Raw genomic sequence first — 12,160 nt, forward strand, 5'->3', positions numbered from 1 at the left:
CTTCCCAACATACACACCCACAACGTGTAAATTTTCCATGTAAAAGCTCTTCAGGGCAGATACCACCTACCTGCTCGAAGCAGCCCTGATGTTGCAACACAGCGCACAGCAGAGCCGCTCACTTTTAACAAACATTTATTGAAAACAGCACAGAGGCTCTAAATACACTTGGTAGGTCTTCCTTCCAGGATTAAGAGGAAGTATTAAAAATATAAAGGCCTTAAATGCAGAGGTCTTAATCCTGGAAAAAGCAAAATTGTGGAAAAAAACACATTCTTGAGTTAAAAAAAAAATTACTATCAAGATGTCTTCATCTTTAACTTGTTCAGCCTGAAAGCTGGGGCAGGGCTCCGAGGTCCATCCTCAGTATTTTTATTGCTTTTGGCTGGTACGTTACTAAAAATCACCCTGTTACTTTTCTTCTGCGTGTCCGACCGCTGTTCATTTCAGCGGGATGCGGAGAGGGGAAGGTGGGTCCATCCCGCAGGAGCGCGGGTCACCCGGCTCGCGCCAACAGCCACAGCCCCCGGCAAACCCGCCTGCCGCACGGGGAGGCTCCGTCGGGATCCTTATCCCGCGTCGGCAGCGGCACCGGCTGAAGCGAAGGCAGCAATAAATAGCAGCGGGCAGAGGCGGCCCGGATGCGGGTCAGTAAACGCGCTTCTTCTTCAGCGAGGACTCGGCGTAGCGCACGGCCGAGCCCGGCGCCTGCGGGCCCACGCACGGCCCGGGGCCGGGCTCCGGCGACGGCACCAGGTAGGACGAGCCCCGCTTCTCGCTTCGGCTCGCGGCCACCTGCGGACGAGAAGCGCGTGAGCGCCGGGGCTGCGGCGGCAGCTCCTGCAGGGAGCGGAGCGGCGTTCTCTAAACAAAACTCCCTGAACTAAAACGCCTCCCGCTGCTGCGGGGAAGGAAAGGCTGCAGAGCTCGAGAGGAGGTTTCTGCAAGGGCACGCGAGGCCCTGCCCCAGCGCCCGGCTCTGCTGCGCTGCTCGAGGCCGGGCTGAAGCGGCTCTGGGATTAGGAGCAGCGGCGCTCGCTCCCGAAGGGCTGGGCCGAGCGCCTGCTCCGACAGCCCCGGCTGCTCCGGCCACCTCCGGCCCTGCCGCGGCTCTGCCCGGCGCCGCTACCGGAGCAACGCGCAGGCTGAACACAGCGCTGCCCAACACGGAGCCTCCCCGGGGGCCGTTGGGGATCCTCTTCCCTGAGGATTAACTCTAGGAATGAGAAAAGTGCCTAGTCGTGAAGGCGAAATCCACACGAGCCGGGCCGTGCCAAGCGCCGCTCGCGTTCTGCCACCGATGGCACCGGGCCGGGCTCCGCTGCCACGCGGGGCGGCCAGCACCAAGCCCAGGTGTCACCTCCCTTGCAGTGCTGCAAGTTCTCTCATTTCCAGTCCCACCACAGGTAGTTGGAACTGCAAAGCGCAATTTTGGCGCACAAGGTGTTCGGGCCTCGGCCACCTTTATTGCCAGACACCAACCCGGTTGCAGCCAGGCTTTGTGCGCAGCCCACGAGTCAGGAGTTACTAGAGCTGCATGTTCCTTTTAAAGCTCCTCCGAAAAAGAGACCATTTCACAGCAAATCTCATCCCCAAAACGGGAGCACCGTGAGTGACCTGGGCCATGAGACCGTTCCCTGAGACTTCCAGGAACACGAGAAGCCCAGGGCGGGCAGAGCCTGCGGTGCCATCCCCTCGGTCTGTGTTAAAGCAACTTCCAGTCGGGACTCACGGTCTCCTCCAAACCCGCTCTCTACCTGCACAGCATCTCCCCATCCTGCCGGCACGCGTCACTGCCAAAGCCCAGGCTCTCCCGGGCGCAACACACAAAGCCAGTTCTGTTCCGTGAGCCTGACGGAAGCAGGTTGCATCTGGCTCCTGGCACATTCCTCAAGGGAAAGACATTTCCAGGTGTTGTTTTTTTTCTCCCAAGGCCTCGTTAATAGGAGGTAGCAGGTTTGCTGACTCCAGAGATTCATCCCAAAGGTGCCCACTGCCAGACAAAAACCCGAAACAGCGTGAACTACCTCCTCTCCTCCTGCTTTCCTTGCCGACCTCCTCGAAGGCTTGTTCATCCTCGCAGGCGCCACCTTCCCAAGCGCTTTGCTCCCAACTTCCAGCCTCTCTTCTCCCGTTTGGATTGGTGGTACCTGAGCTCGGCCCTGCAGGGCGCGGGGCGGGAAGCTCCGCTCGGCTTCTCCTCCTCCGAGGGCCGCGGGAAGGGGTTGTGCTCCGCCGCGCGCGTGGGAAGGAGAGCGCCCGCGGCAGCGTGGGGGCCCGGAGCGTCCCGCGTGCCGGGAGCCGCTCGGTGGCAGCAAAGCACCGAGGAGGAGAAGCCCCTCCGGGGCTGCAGCCAGGCCAGGGCTGCCCCCAGTGCGGAACGGGCTCCGCGGGAAGGTGGTTCAAGGAAAAGACGCTGGATAATTCACTGTGGTTGATAAGCCTGCGAGCCCCCAGCGGGCACGGAAACACCCCAATGGCACCCGGCTGCTGAAAGGAGGAGGGAGCCGTTCAGAGCAGTGCAGGCACGCGGCGCTCTCCTGAGCGCCACGCAGGATTTCTTTACCTAATTCCTTAGAAAAACAAAAACTTTGGCAGCACAGGGGCTATGCAGTGGCCTGGGAGACAAACAGTCCCTAGACTGATGGGAAAATAACTTTACGGCACGTTGTTCATGGCGGGAGTGTTTTCCTACACCCATGAGGCTGGGATGGAGAGCCGGCGCGGCCGGCCGGAGAGTCAAGTTGTTTCTTGCTCCGGAGGCTCCAGTCTCAGCCCCCCGGGCTCTGGCCTGGGCACGATGCAGCCAGCGCTGCTGAACAGCCTCCTGCAAAGGAGGAGGAACCCTCTGCCCATTGGCTGTCCACCACCATCACTCAGTGCAAACAGTTCTTACCACCGCGCGGGACACGGGAATGACTAAAGGCAAAGCTCCCCAAGAAGTATCAAAACACACTGAGTTGCGCTGCTCAAACCAAACACTCAAACCCACATGAATGACCAAAGATACAGAAGGCACCGCAGCCTCGGTGGCACACGCAGGGGACAGTGGAGAACGATGTGCAGCACCTCTGCACCCCAGCGACACCGTCCATGTCCGTCGTGCTACTGATAAATAACGTTAAATACTGCAAGAGTGCTGTTTTTAAACAGGATTTTAAGGACCAGGGGATGGGAACTGTCTTCAGGAGGCATCAAAATAAACTTGAAGCCAATGATCAGATTTGGGCAAGACCCTCCAGGCTCGGTCAGGTGGTTGCAGGTCACTCTCTCCTGCTCCTCTCACCCGGATTCCCACCGGATCCGCTCCGACTCGCAAGGATGGCCCTGGCAAAGGGCCCTGTCGCAGCAAATGCTCCCCGGGGTCCCGTCCCACGGAGCTCACGCGAGCACCAGCCAGCGCCGGCCCCGCCACGCGCCCACGGACCGAGCGATGGAGCCATCCCTGCCCCCGGGACCCCAATTCCTGCAGCAGCCCCGCTCCGTTGTCACCAAGGACGGGATTCCCTTGTCACCGAGCACATTTCTGGCTCCCCACCGTGGGATGAGGCAAAACGGCTCTAACACAGGGGAGGAGGGGATGGTAGGGACGGGGGCAGGAGGAAACAACCACAAGGGCTTTTTCAGAGCAGCCCCAAGACTTTTCTATAGAAAATACAATACAACAGTATAGAAAATATGATCCATACGTGCTTCGCAAACAGCTAAACTCATCTGCACCATCGTATTTCTATATGGATTAGTGATGGCTAATGAAAATGCAGCACTGTTATCCCACAGGCAGCCCCGGTGTTTGTGGAATTCAGCACTTGCTGTCAGTACTCTCTGATCAGGGGCAGCCTCCACTTTATGGCCATACTTTGATCACCAAATGTTACATATGGTAAAGAAATCCTATGCAGCAAAACCCACGGGCAGAAAGCGGAAAAATTCCCAAAGCTGCCTCAGAACTTCTGCTGCACAGACCACACTGCTCTCGGGACCCAGCCAAAGCTTGGGAAAACTGTTTCGGAAAGGGGAAGAGGGAAAACTGCATGGTTTTGAAGAGAAACAAAGGCCGAGCCAGAAGTTATCTGAAAATAATTCTCTGGCTGACTGCACTGAATTCAGCAAAGGCTCTGGAGAAGAAATCTTGCAACAACTATGACCTGCAGCAGGGAACGTGCTGAGGCTTTTTCTGACTGGGATTAAGTGTACTTGGGGCTAAATCTCCTCCGTGCCCCTCGCAGGGCTACCAGGGAAGGGGACGTACGAGGGCCTGGGCTGCAGGAAAGCCTCAGATCCGTGAAGGGTGGTCTGTGATGCTGGGCAAGCCCCTCCAGCCCCGTGCTCGGCTAACAGGGTGCGTGTCTACCACGAGGTGCATTGGAAAGTCCACAGAGAAAAGCAACAGTCGACCTTGGCCCCAAACAAGGGATCTACGAGCCAAAAACCCTTCTGCCAGGGCAGTGAGGGACCAACCAGGCTTCGGAAGAAAGGAAGTGCTGTGAGACCACTCACCTGGGTGTACTCCCCAGGCTGCTGCGAGTAACTGAAGTAATTTTCCACTCCATGTTGTGATGCAGCTCCCTGAGACCCAGCAGCATCCAAAACGTTGTGTGCAAGTCCCGTCTGCTGCAGCGGACTAGAGGCTTTGCTGGCGATTGCTGTCCAGAACACAAATAATACCCGGGTCACCTTAATGGCACAAGTTAAGTCCAGTTCAGTCCTGTTGCACTCCAGCAGGGCAATTGCTGGCGTAACAACAGAAATTCGCCACTTCAGATTGTGCCGCGCTCCAATTTAAACAGCGTTTAGAAGAAAATAATAAGAGAGTAAATGATAGAGCAGTGTCAAGGCAGAATGTAGGATTTAATTAAAGATAAATGCTGTGGTTATTCAAATCACCTGCCAAGCAGAGTAAGAATTTGCCACACTCTGGTCAAGAAAACGTCCTATGAGAGCTGCTTACCTGGAAGACACAAACCAGGCAACACACTTGCCAAATTCAAGTAGGGGTTGGTACTCAGGCGAATTTCTTTTGGTGGCTCTCCCAGCAGCGACGTCTGTTTTTTCAGGGGAGTCTGTGAAATAATTGGAGAGGTTTCGTGTGTCAGCATGCTTTATATTCCTACACTTGTCAGAGATGAGTCCCAGCATGATTTTTGGGGAAAAAAAAAGTATAGCCCTATGAAAAGCAGCAGGATTTTTTTTTTTGCATAAAAACTGGGGACGCGTTGACTGAATACACTGCCTAGATTTTTTTCCTTGCCAAATGATTTTTTTTTTTTTTAAGGAAAGTGTTGCTTTAAACTCTAAGTTACTGAGCAACATGAAAAAATAAAAACAACTCAAAGCTCATACACTCAAGAAAATGCCTAATGAGCACCGCAGCAACCACAGATGAAGGGAATTAGCATCACATACACAGCGGAGCCAAATCAAATCCAGAGGCACAAGCAAACGGAGGGCAAACGATCCCTGTGTTCAGCTGGGAATGTCTGCGCCGTGCCGGCCACCTAAGCCCTCGCTCTGACCACCAGTCGTGAAGGGGAGCAATGTTGATGAGCAGAAATGAAGCACGAGGACAGACTCACGTCTCCAAACCACCCGGGGTGTTTTCCTACGAGGGCTAGGGGGTATCAGGGCAGGGCCCCGTGACGGGGAAGGGCTCTCTGCGGAAAAGAAGAAAATTTGCAGGTAGAGACGAGTAGTTCAGCGGGGAGGAAAAGCAGAGTTATTCTGAGGGGGAACCTGCTGCCAAGAGCTGCTCGTTTCAATAGCGGAGTGGCTCGGTAAGGCCAACATTATGTTTCATGCACGAGCAGTAGGTTTGTTTACAATATTGGAAAAAGCCACCAAAAAGAGGGTTGAAATAAGCACTTATGCAAGCAAGTTGGATAGCCTGTCTGAAATACACAGCTCAGACGTTTATGTAGCACCCTAAATATATTCCACTGCTTTTTCCCAAGAAAAAATGCAATTATTTAAAAGCACGTGAAATAGTATTAATCTTCAGCTTTTCACAAACTGCGAGCCCAGTTTTCAAACACCAAAAGCTTCAGCGGAGCTTGGACACAAAAGCTGGCATTTAAGATAGGATGGCTGTTCAGTATCAGCGGGCAAGCCGTGGATGTCTTATTAAGGAAGTGATTTCTGCAAATGGGGCCATCTGTCTGCCGATGCGGAAAAGGAAACAATTAGAACATCTACCAAAAAGGAACTTTTCACCATAAACAACACATTCCTTTCTAACTACAGGAACCACCGAGCTCAGACGCTGATTTTCTATAGCCACAAACACACTCCTTATGTATTTTAGCCATGTGTAGACAAACATAGGTAAAACTCAGGCATATAAATGCAGAATCACACTTTATTGCAGCAAAAAGTGATTTAAAAATTTAAAAAGTTCACTTTCTGAAGTAGGGCCAAATCTGTCAGAGCTATGTAAAGAATAGAGCCACCAATACCCCGTGGAATCTAGGCACTTCAGCTGCTTTCAGAAAAAATGTAAGGAAGATGCAGATCTGAATTAAATAAGATCTTCTCGTTTCCATGTATATGCCATTTATAAAAAAAAGCAAAAGTGTGGACCAAATTCTATTGATCGTAAGAAATAGAGAAAAAAACAATTGGTTCAATCCCCCTCAGGCTTTGGGAAATAAATAATAAAACTGACTTCACACTGGGAAGATGATAGTAAGTGAAAAGCGGAAATATTACTACACATATGTACAGAAACACTATCTGGGGACCTGCTGGTCTCTAAATTCCATCACAAGTTCAATTTTCAGTCTTTAAAAAAGGGACATCTCCTTGGGGATAATTTCATCATCAAATATTATGAGGCATACACATGGAAAAAAAAAAACAGCACTAAAAAAAAGGATTCCTTTGTTACTTCCTTTGGACCACCAAAGAGCATTGTTGTTCCCTCCCTGTAATTCGTAACTGAAACGACCTTAGAGCGTCTCCTGGATGAGCCTACGACCTAGCGAGTTTTATAGTGAAGAACCACAGTTAACTCTTGACAAATTAACAAATATTAAACCCACACACAAGGAGAGAGGAAAACCAGCAGGAGAGAAGGGAACGGTGCTCCGGGAAGGCGCCTTACCCCCAGGCTGGCGTCGGGGCCTGTCGGCTGGCCCTGCTGCTTGGCGCGTGTGGGGAGATGCGCGAGGGCCGCGCGGGGCCGGAGCGGCTGCGCGGGCGCCGCCGCCGCCGCGTCGGGTTGTTTTTCCGGAGCGCTGCTCTGCCCTGGCACAGCCTGTCCCACCACGTGCTGGCTCGGGAAGAATGGCAACATGCCCATCCCCGCGGCTGCGGTTCGAATTGGAGGCAGATTAGATGCTGCAGTCAGCCATAAATGGAGAAACTTTTCTGTTAGGGAAGATTTATCTGTGCGTTTTGTCTGGGGTTTTTATGAAGCGAGGGGAAAAACATTTAGAGATCTATTTCACAGCTGTCACAGGGTGCTGGATTCTGATGATAGTTTTTATTCTTTTAGCAACCCAGGAACAGACAACTTTAAATAAAGCTAATTCTATAAAAGAAAACTGTGAGTGTTTTTGATAATATTCTCATTCTAAACATCCCCTTTCATAACCAGTTACTGAGCACTCAAAAAGCCTTTGAACAACATCCTAGAGGTCTTGTTTGTGGATACGGGGAAAACAATCTAACAGCAGCTGGTATTAGTAAAATTCCTTTTACAAACAAAACATCCAGAAAGCATTCTCTAAAATCTAAAAATTCAAAATAGGTTTCTGAAAAAAAGTTTTCTGAAAAAAAAGCTTTCAGAAAGCTTTTATTTGCTACTGGTTAGTACATTAATCAAATCATGTCTACAACTATAAACAGATGGGAATTGCTTTAACAATGTAGCCCAGGCACCCAGCAAAAATGTAACTGCTAAAATAGTATTAAACAAGGGTTGGCTCCAGCTTATGCTGCGGAACATGTGGCTCTCAATGGAGGCAGCATAAAAAGACACACTGTGCAGTGTCACAGCTCATCTCTGCTCATAAAAATTAAAGGCATCGCTGGGATGCCAGGAATTTGCACTCAAAATGGGTATCAAAGACCAGACATTAAAATGCACTCAAAATGCTGGTGACTGAGTAAGCAGAATTTCTGACAACCTGCAAATACTCAACAAACGCCACAGGGGACTCCCTGAGGGAAGAGATGAGAGAAGCCAGGCAACACGACAACATGCTTCATGCTTGGTTTCTGCTTAAGGCATGCACAGATTACCAACAATTTAATGACAAAAAGCTGCCAGATACAATGGCTGATCTCCATTTATTTTTGGAAGATAAATGCATTAACAAGAAACCCTTTTATGCCAAAATTCAACATAAAATGGAAGAGGAGTAGTTCACAGTAAGACTTCTGAGTGCACTAAGCGAAGTTAATGGCATCCCAGCCAGTTTCACTTGACATGAATCGATGCAAGAGGTGTTTGACCTAGCCATGAAATTCAGTCAGGCTTAGTTAGCCACAAGAAATTAGAAGTGTGGCTGGGACATACGGTCTCATTCTCACTGCAATTTGGGTGAGATAAACAATGTAAAAATATTACTACAGGGTTATTATAAATCAATTAAACTGTAAGAGTAAATATAACACACTGAGAACTAAAATATGCTGAACTTTAGGAGGAGAAGGGAGTTGTACAGTTGTCACAGAATTTAAACAGTTAAATGGTTATATGTACACTGTTTGCACTTCTTTTTAACCCTAAAATATTTCAGATTATTGAACTGGGAAGGCCTCTGATTTTGTGCCACTTGATGAAAAAACGTATCAGTGCAGCAATATCCACAGACATTTCACAGGGAATAGCTCTATGACTTGCATTACTCTACAGCTCTTTCCTTACATTACAAATTACTGCACTTGCTAAAAGTGGGAGAAAATAAAATACATAATTTCAAGCTGATTTGGTAGGAAATAAAGTGTCATTTACACTTATGAGCTTCTCCACGCGTTCCCATGCCTGAACTCACAGATGGCATCACCCCTATTCCCAGCACTGTCTGCAGCAGCATGGTCGGAGGTTCCCCCAGCAAACCTGGTTTCTGCAAGGAAGAACAGAAAAGGTCTAAGTGACTAAAATCATCTGTTTGCAGCTCGCTCTTATTATTTTCAGATTAACAGATTTCAGTTAACCCTTTTGGACAGGGCTAACAGTGGAATTATAAACATTAAAAACAAAGCAAAACATATTACTTCTCTCAGTTATATGAGTATGCAAAGACAGCCAGAGCTAGTGAGGACCTTACACTATTAGCCTGCACGTTCTCAATCTTCACGAGCTGCTGCTGTGGCAATGGCAGGTGAGGAGGGCTCTGCAGCAGTAAATTAGATGCGCTCCCCAGAACTGAATTCTGTGAAATTAATGAAAGAAACGTTAGCTGGGAAACATGGAAAACAGCACCTTCTTGAAACATTTTCACATAATACTATTTGCAGAAATTTAAATGATCCGTTCAAACCCCTGGGACTGCCTTGTGCCTTGCTCTGCATTTCTAGCACCTCAGCTCCACCAGGAATCTACTGACTCTGGGCTCTGTTGTAACCAGTTGGGACTCTCAGCCCGGCCTCACAAACAGCATCATTGCTTCAAAGAGGAATATCCACATACCTTTCCCTACCTCTTTCTAGTGGGAACTCTCTATGCCAAGTTCTATTCCAGAAACATGAAAAAACGGTCAGTTCATTCGCACTGTGATTTGCGCTGCCCACAAAATAAGTCTCACCCAAAATTTCTGTATCGCTGTTCACCACCACAATCCTCTTTGGTTGGGTAGATGTCCCCATCTACCCAAGGAGGTGGATCCTTGCTACCCAGGGAGGTTTGAAAGAAAACTTCTGTCCACGCCAGGTCACAAAGCCGCGCTACGTTTCATGCTAGCTGAACACATGCTGGAAGCTGTTTTTAACCATCTTTCTGGCAGCAGTTCCTGAGCGTGATTTGCCAGGCAAAACAGAAGCTGCTCTGCTCATCTCCTCGTGCAGCAGTGCAAGAAGGGCTAATCGGGACACGGACTGGCAGAAATCTCGGTGAGTGCTGCCCTCTTCATTTTCTGAAATGTCCTACCTTGCAAAAGTCGCCATAAAACCAATAATGAAGCCAATACCTAAGGAGAAGGCAGCTCTCAGCACATATCGTTTTGCATATTTTACGGTTAGCTCCATAACACCTCACAAATATTTTCAAGGCTGGGTTGTGTCTTCTCAGGCTATGGTCAGGTTTCGTGGAAAAAAAGGGCCCCTATAAGCCTATAACATGGCACTCACTTGAAGGAACGGTCCTTTGTGGTTTTGCAAATCTTTTACAAATAAAACAATGCATGAAACAAGGGTCTCTTGGGCATTACAATGCTAGATTCTAGATCAGAAACAAGCCATTAAAATCCAAAAGGGCCACCTCTGGATAATGCTGGTGTACCTGCTATTTTAAGAAAGATTTCTAATAGATATTATGTGCAGCCCTTTATTGTCACTAACACCATTGGATGTTCTTCCTAAACTTGGTTATGCCAACAAAGGAAATGTATTCCGGAAAGTTTTGCAATTGAGATTATACTGGAGTGGAAAATCTGACTGGTTAGAGACTGCAAAAGGATTCCCTGAATTAGTAAAATTAAGTAAACGGACATATGACTTAGGAAAACACATCCCTGAAGACGTTTACAATGCACTATTGTAGCACATGGTAATCATAATTAAGAAAATTAAAAGAAAGGAGTTATAAGCCATGCTAATTCCAGAACTAAAAGGTTAGTGGTGAGTCATGTATTTGTTCAAATTTCTCTCTGTTGGACCTCTCTTTATCAATTATTTCATAATATTTTGGCAGAATCATCCTAAAAATAGTTTCTTCATAGTAGAATATTTTAGAAAACCCTGAATATAAAGTAGCAAGAGCAACTGCACAGGAGGCTGAATGAGCGTTGGCAGGGAGGGAGTCGGACCCACGAGACGCTCTCTCCTCCCCTGCGCTGGGACTACACTGAATCCCAGGACAGGAACAGCGACCCACTCCTCCAGCTTTAGGGAACAGCCTGGAATAAGTCCCTGCACAACAGCAAAATGAGCCTAGCAGGAGGAACTGAGATAATCAAATCACTACCGACAGGATTCGGGCTATTAGATGAGGTTTGGAGCTAATGAAAGGATGGGAGGCTCCATGGAAGTGCATTAGATGCCTGTGTCTCTCCAAAGAGAAAGCACTAGTTTGGCTGCAGCACCATAAGCCAAAGCACTGCATCATCAGCCAGGCTCCTGGCTGGGTAAAACTGTGATTAGAAAGCATTCCTGCTGCCTTCCAAGGAAGCACAGACTCTCCAGGAGTGACGAAAGAGCAGCAATAACTAAATATACCAACTGCAGATGCTGTTTAAAATAAAAGGACAAGCAAATACCAATGCAATATTTTCAGTACACAAGGCAAAAAGCAATTCAAGGGAAGGCACAGAATTTTAAAAAATATATATATATACATTTAATGTTTGAAATGCATATATTCCTCTGGCACTTTCTAGGAGAACACCAGAAAAGTTACATATATTTACTGCATTTTAGGTTAGTTTCTTTTAAGATCTATATTAAGATTATAGATCTCTTAAGATCTATAATTCTACATCTGCCAAAAGAATAGCAGAAATAATAACCAATACTTAAGAGGATTTTATTTGCTGTATGGCAATTTCTGAAGCATCAGAGAGAATAAGTCAATGGAATCGACTCAAGTCTCTCATAGTGATCTATGAAAAACAAAATAAATAAAAGCAGCATGAATACTCATGAACACTAAAAGCAATTTGTGGCTTTTAGCAGAGCTGTGGCACTGGAGAAGCCGCCGAGGGGAGCCCAGTGTAAGGAGGAAGCTGGGCAGGCGCTGGCCACGCGGACGGCTGCAGGGAACAGTCCTGCCTGAGGGGATTGATTATTCCAGCCTTTATCCTCACCACTCACTTCCAGGGTAAACTCATCCTCAATAGGTTTTACAGGAATTTTCAGAAATTCTGGACTCTACATGGAAGTCATACCAAGTTTACAATGAAGTATTCCAAGAACACTCTAAACACTTTGTTGCTTTGACTTATTTTTGACTAAGTAATAATATCTGCAAATTACTGCTTTTATGGCAAATGTAGCACATTTT

General features: G+C 48.1%; 1 protein-coding gene across 1 annotated transcript in view; it reads right to left on the minus strand.

Moving 5' to 3' along the window:
- Window positions 1-581: 581 nt before the first annotated feature.
- The window catches only part of RAVER2 (ribonucleoprotein, PTB binding 2), a 30,184-nt gene continuing 18,605 nt past the window's right edge, over window positions 582-12,160 (minus strand). Inside the window, exons 7-12 of the mRNA XM_088522423.1 lie at window positions 9,273-9,377; window positions 8,957-9,068; window positions 7,100-7,335; window positions 4,952-5,063; window positions 4,501-4,646; window positions 582-795 (exon numbers count right to left, since the gene is read on the minus strand). Coding sequence (XP_088378549.1) covers window positions 649-795; window positions 4,501-4,646; window positions 4,952-5,063; window positions 7,100-7,335; window positions 8,957-9,068; window positions 9,273-9,377 — 858 coding nt within the window. The 3' untranslated portion in view covers window positions 582-648. The remainder of the gene's footprint in view (window positions 796-4,500; window positions 4,647-4,951; window positions 5,064-7,099; window positions 7,336-8,956; window positions 9,069-9,272; window positions 9,378-12,160) is intronic.

This window comes from Tinamus guttatus, unplaced genomic scaffold, assembly GCF_059628265.1.
Source record: "Tinamus guttatus ecotype Peru unplaced genomic scaffold, ASM5962826v1 Tinamus_guttatus_pri_ptg000153l, whole genome shotgun sequence".
NCBI lineage: Eukaryota > Metazoa > Chordata > Aves > Tinamiformes > Tinamidae > Tinamus > Tinamus guttatus.